At 52.9% G+C, this 5,000-nt stretch overlaps 1 protein-coding gene across 1 annotated transcript in view; it reads right to left on the reverse strand.

Annotated features, from left to right (window-relative positions):
* Window positions 1-5,000, reverse strand: part of ptpn23b (protein tyrosine phosphatase, non-receptor type 23, b) — a 12,837-nt gene that overhangs the window by 969 nt on the left and 6,868 nt on the right. Inside the window, exons 15-20 of the mRNA XM_062529207.1 lie at window positions 4,558-4,697; window positions 4,070-4,375; window positions 3,485-3,639; window positions 2,649-2,800; window positions 1,509-1,688; window positions 1-1,331 (exon numbers count right to left, since the gene is read on the reverse strand). The exon at window positions 1-1,331 is cut by the window's left edge and continues 969 nt beyond it. Coding sequence (XP_062385191.1) covers window positions 1-1,331; window positions 1,509-1,688; window positions 2,649-2,800; window positions 3,485-3,639; window positions 4,070-4,375; window positions 4,558-4,697 — 2,264 coding nt within the window. The remainder of the gene's footprint in view (window positions 1,332-1,508; window positions 1,689-2,648; window positions 2,801-3,484; window positions 3,640-4,069; window positions 4,376-4,557; window positions 4,698-5,000) is intronic.

A 5,000-nucleotide genomic window follows, 5' to 3' on the forward strand; every position in this document is an offset into this window, starting at 1 on the left:
TCTCACTGGGGGCGGGCTCTACAAAGCCATTCTTCTGTTCCAGTTGGTGGAGAGAATGAGCCTGTCCATTGATTGGTTGAGAGGGCTGACTGGCAGAGGCAGGAAGTGCGCCCTCTGGTGGCTGAAGGCTGAGCTGCTCCAACCTGGCCTGTAGCGGGTCCTGCTCGGCTCTGATGTCGGCCACAGCAGCGGCCGCGACCCCCTGACCCTGAGACCCTGGGGGACCGGTTGCCGTGGGAGCGGTCGCCCAAGACGACGGAACACCAACCTGCTGGGGGACCAGAGGCTGCTGGAGGTGGGGGGGTGGCGCGTGGTTGGACATGGCCGTGCTGGCGGGGGTCAGTGGCGCCCCCATGAGGTTAGGGTGCGGCTGGGGCTGCGGCTGGGGCTGCATGTGAGGCTGAGGGCTGTACGAGGGCATACCACCGTGCACTGGCACACCACCACCACCACCACCACCTGCTGGAGCGGGCACTCTCGGCTGGGCGCCCGGATACCCGTAGGGCATCTGCGGGTAGCCCTGGACGGAGGGGGGCAGGTAACCCCCCATCCCGTGCTGGCCCTGAGGTGGGTACATCTGCCCCGGGGCTTGCCCAGGCGCGGGCACTCTGTTTGGGGCCATGTGCATGCCCTGGTGGGGCGGCACGCCCGGAGGTCCCTGCTGCTGGCCGGGCATGGCAGGCTGGTAAGGGTTGGCGTGGCTTTGGGCTGGCGGCTGGCCCGGCATGCCAGGGTGACCTGGGTGGCCGGGGAAATGTCCCCTGAGAGGCGCGGTGGGCATCCCAGCGGGGTGAGAGGGCATGTACTGCTGCAAGGGGGGGCCCAGGGGCATGTGGGGGGTAGGAGAAGCCTGGGGGTGGGCAGACGGGTACTGAGGCGCCAGATGAGGAGGGGGCATCTGCCCCGGTCTGGGGGCATTCTGGCCCATATGAGGCGGGGGCATGTAGCCGCCAGGCATCATGGGATGTCGGGGGATGGCACCCCCTGGAGCCGATTGCCATGGCGACGGGCCGTACCCGAACGGGGGCCCCTGTGTGGCGTTTGGTGGTTGGCCGGGAGGTGCTGCCCCTGGTGGCTGGTGGTGGGAGTGCAGGGGGGCTGTTGGGCGCGTGTGTGGGGGCATCTGGGCCATAGCAGCAGGAGAGGGGAAAGGCTGCCCAGGTGGCACCACAGGGGGCCAGGACACGGGGCCAGAAGCACCCCCCGGGAGGAGCGAGGGGTTGGGCAGAGCGCCAGCAGTCAGTCTGGGGTTGGGCAGACTGGAGGGCGAGAAGCCGCGGTCAGTGAGTGGCTTTGGAGCCGTGGGTCTGGGAGGAGCTTTGCCCACCGCCCTGCACACACACACACAAGAGAGGAAGAGCATGTTACACTCATGAGGAATACACACATGGAGTACACACGTACACTCAACAACATACACAAACTAAATAATACATTTAGAACAATAATAAACAATCATACACTCACGCCCACACACACCCATACATACCCACCCCACCCACACGTACCTGTCTAACAGTCGGAGTCGCTCCTGCTCTCTCTCCTGACTCTCATCTTTGGCCCTCTGCAGGAGAGTGGAGCATTTACCCAGAAGCCCCTGGTAGAAGGCCCGCCCCTCCTCCGCCTTCCGAAGCAGCTCCTCATAGGCCTCTGATGACATCAGCAAGCCCTGGATTGTACTGTCCCACCTGACACACACACACACACACACACACACACACACACACACACACACACACACACACACACACAAACACAATCTCACGTGTTAACAGTTTACATGACTAAATTAATTTATTTCTTACATTAGCCTTGTGCTTCACTGCAAGCCTGGATACCAGACTCTATGACTTCACAGAGTTTGGCCTAGATCCATTGGCAAACGTTTATTTCCTGGTTGGTGGACGCTTGTCTGAAGTTTGAAATCATTGAGTTCAATCACTAACATTTGGTAATGACGTATGTTTACCACGGGGGACACAACGATAACGATAGGCTTGCAACTTAAATGTAATCGCTCCCAGGAACGCCCTCTGTTCGCTGGTTGGTCGGGCATCTTGAATCCGGAGTAAACAAAAGTGGATCAAGCTATTCCTAACGGAGTACTGTAGGGAAAAGAAACTGAGCGGTAGTACGTAGACAGGCGGAGCCTGGCTACTTCACTGCCAGTAAACCTGGTGTTTTCCTAACAACACCAGTAAAGTGCTGAAGTCCTGCAAGAGAGATAAGTTCCCACATGGCCCTGCATGGCATTGTTTTGTAACCCGTTAGTTTAACACCGCAATAGTGTCTAGTTACTTTCAGCACCACAGACAGCTCCCCAAAAGTCACAATCGCCTGTTTCAGGACCATGGACAGCGAAGCAACAGCAGATGCCTAATGACACCCAGGATATGAAACAACATTCGTTACAGGTCACCCACTCCCTAATTCAGCACCTTGGAGAGCGGAGCAACATTGCATTTTGGCAAGAGTTATTCTTAACTGCAAGCAACCCATTAATGCAATGCAATCGTTAACATTCAAATCGGTTACCGAGTCTTTATACCCCTACTACTGCACATGCGTACTACTCACTGTGTGTGTCTATACCCTGCAGCTTAGTTTGTGTGTGTGTGTGTGTGTGTGTGTACATGCGCACTACTCACTGTGTGTGTGTGTCCTGCAGGTGTTTCCGCACGGACGCGGTGTGGACGTTGGCGTCCGTCAGGGCTCTCAGGATGTTGTCCTGAGCAGACAGGTTCTGCTCCAGGTACCCCTGCAACTGGGAATACTTCTGCAGTTGCTCCTCAAACACCACCTGAGGAGGGGAGGGGGGGGGGGGGGGGGGGGGATAGACAGAAAGATTAGACTAGATTGGATTCAACTTCATTGTCGTTGCAAAAGTAAGGACAACCAGTACAACGACATACTGTAGTTTAACATCTAACCAGTTGGTGCAATCATTAAAAAATGCTTATTTTCTTTATAGAAATGCATAAAAAATACATAAAACAGAGTGCAGTATAGGATCCATCATGAAAATAACGTGCATTGAGTCTGAGTAATCAAACAGTCCATAGTCCAAAATATAATAGAAACAGAATGCAGTATGATCATATAAAATAAAATGCAATGTTGAGTTGCATTAATAAAGTGCATAGTTATCATAGGTAGTCAGACGGCCCAGAGAGGGAGGGTGGGTAGAGAGAGACAGATGGAGAGATGGAAAGAGAGAGAAAGGAGACAGACAGACTTTAAAAACATTTATTGAACCATTCTCTGGATCAAAAACACTCATCACCTGTTAAAAGTCAATAGGCCATCATCAGCACAGAGATCAGATCCTTTGTTTGTACCACATTTCCTGTTAGATATCTCCCTTGTTAGATATCTTAAAAGGCAGCATTGTTTACTGTTTCGGAGGCAACTATTGTTGTTGTCCAAAGTAAACAGAGCATGTAAATATGATGCAAACGAGATGATCTAACGCTGAAATGTCTACCTTCATCTGAGCACGCTCCGTAGTGACCAGGACACCGGTGATGTCATCTTTATGGATGAGGTCACGAAGCTGCTGCTCCAATGACAGTCGCTGCCCTCGCATTTCATGAACTTTACCCAGAATCCTTTGCAGCTGTTGCAAAGCAGCCGTATCATCTAAGAGGGTTACACAAACTTTTACTGACACAGAAACACACATGTCTACACAATAATATAGAATACTGTATCTCTATCATACTCTAACCCTAACACTCCACTCACTAACATTTACAAAAAATGGTTTTCTTATGAACTGTACACAAGCACACTTGTCAGACCACAGATATCAGTAAACTGATCACACAAACTGAACACACACACACACACAAACACACAGGTGGGCACACAAACACTCGTTCACAGACATGTGCACAGACACAGACACAGACACACACACACACACACACAGGAACACAAACACTCGGTCACAGACATGTGCATAGACATACAGACACACAGACACACAGACACACAGACACACAGACACACAGACACACAGACACACAGACACACACACACACACACACACACACACACACACACACACCTTCAGAGAGTTTGGGTGTGGGCAGGCTGTCCCGGAGCTGCTGTAGGGGCCCCTGCAGCAGGCGCAGGTTGGGCAGGTGCTGGCTCATGTGTGTGTGCAGCTCGGTGTTGGTGTGTGTGGCGGTGGCGTGCGCCTCCTCGTAGCGCCGGAGCTCCTTCTTCACCTCCTCCAGCGGAGCGGGAGTCGGCGGGGGCGGGGCCTCCCCAAGCACCTCCCCCAGGCTCCTCTCGGCCGCCGCCTCCTCCTCCAGCGCCACCTTCACCTCCGACAGCTTCTCCTCCACATCCGCATTGACCCCTGCCAACGCTGCTCACACACACACGCACACACACACACACACACGCACACACACACACACACACACACACACACACACACACACACACGCACACACGCACAGTAAGTATGAGTGTGTTTATAAGAGAAAGTGTAACTATAAGGAAAAATATGTGTGTGTGTGTGTGTGTGTGTGTGTGTGTGTGTCCTACCCTGCATAGCCTTCACCAGGCTCTGAACAGCGTTGTCTTTGACGCTGAGTTCAGCACACTTCTCCATGAGGGTCTCAGGCAGCACCCCAAACACACCCACCTCCAGCACACACTCCAGAGATAGAGAGTCCATGAACTGCCTACGCACACACACACACACACACACACAAATGGACGGACACACACACACACACACAAAAGAGAAAGGGTCATTCTAACAATCCAAGGAACACACTGAAGAACACACTTTCTGTTACACTGTTAAAATAACTATCTCTGTAAAATGTTTCAGTAATGTGACTGTGTTTCATGAATGTGTTGTGATCCTTATATGTGTGACATTCTCCAGGGCCACATTCTGTTGTGCCTAGTCTGGGGCATGTTTGTGTACTGTACTGTATGTACTGGACGTGCCTGTGTGTGTGTGTGTGTGTGTGTGTGTG

Source organism: Sardina pilchardus, chromosome 24, assembly GCF_963854185.1.
Source record: "Sardina pilchardus chromosome 24, fSarPil1.1, whole genome shotgun sequence".
Lineage (NCBI taxonomy): Eukaryota > Metazoa > Chordata > Actinopteri > Clupeiformes > Clupeidae > Sardina > Sardina pilchardus.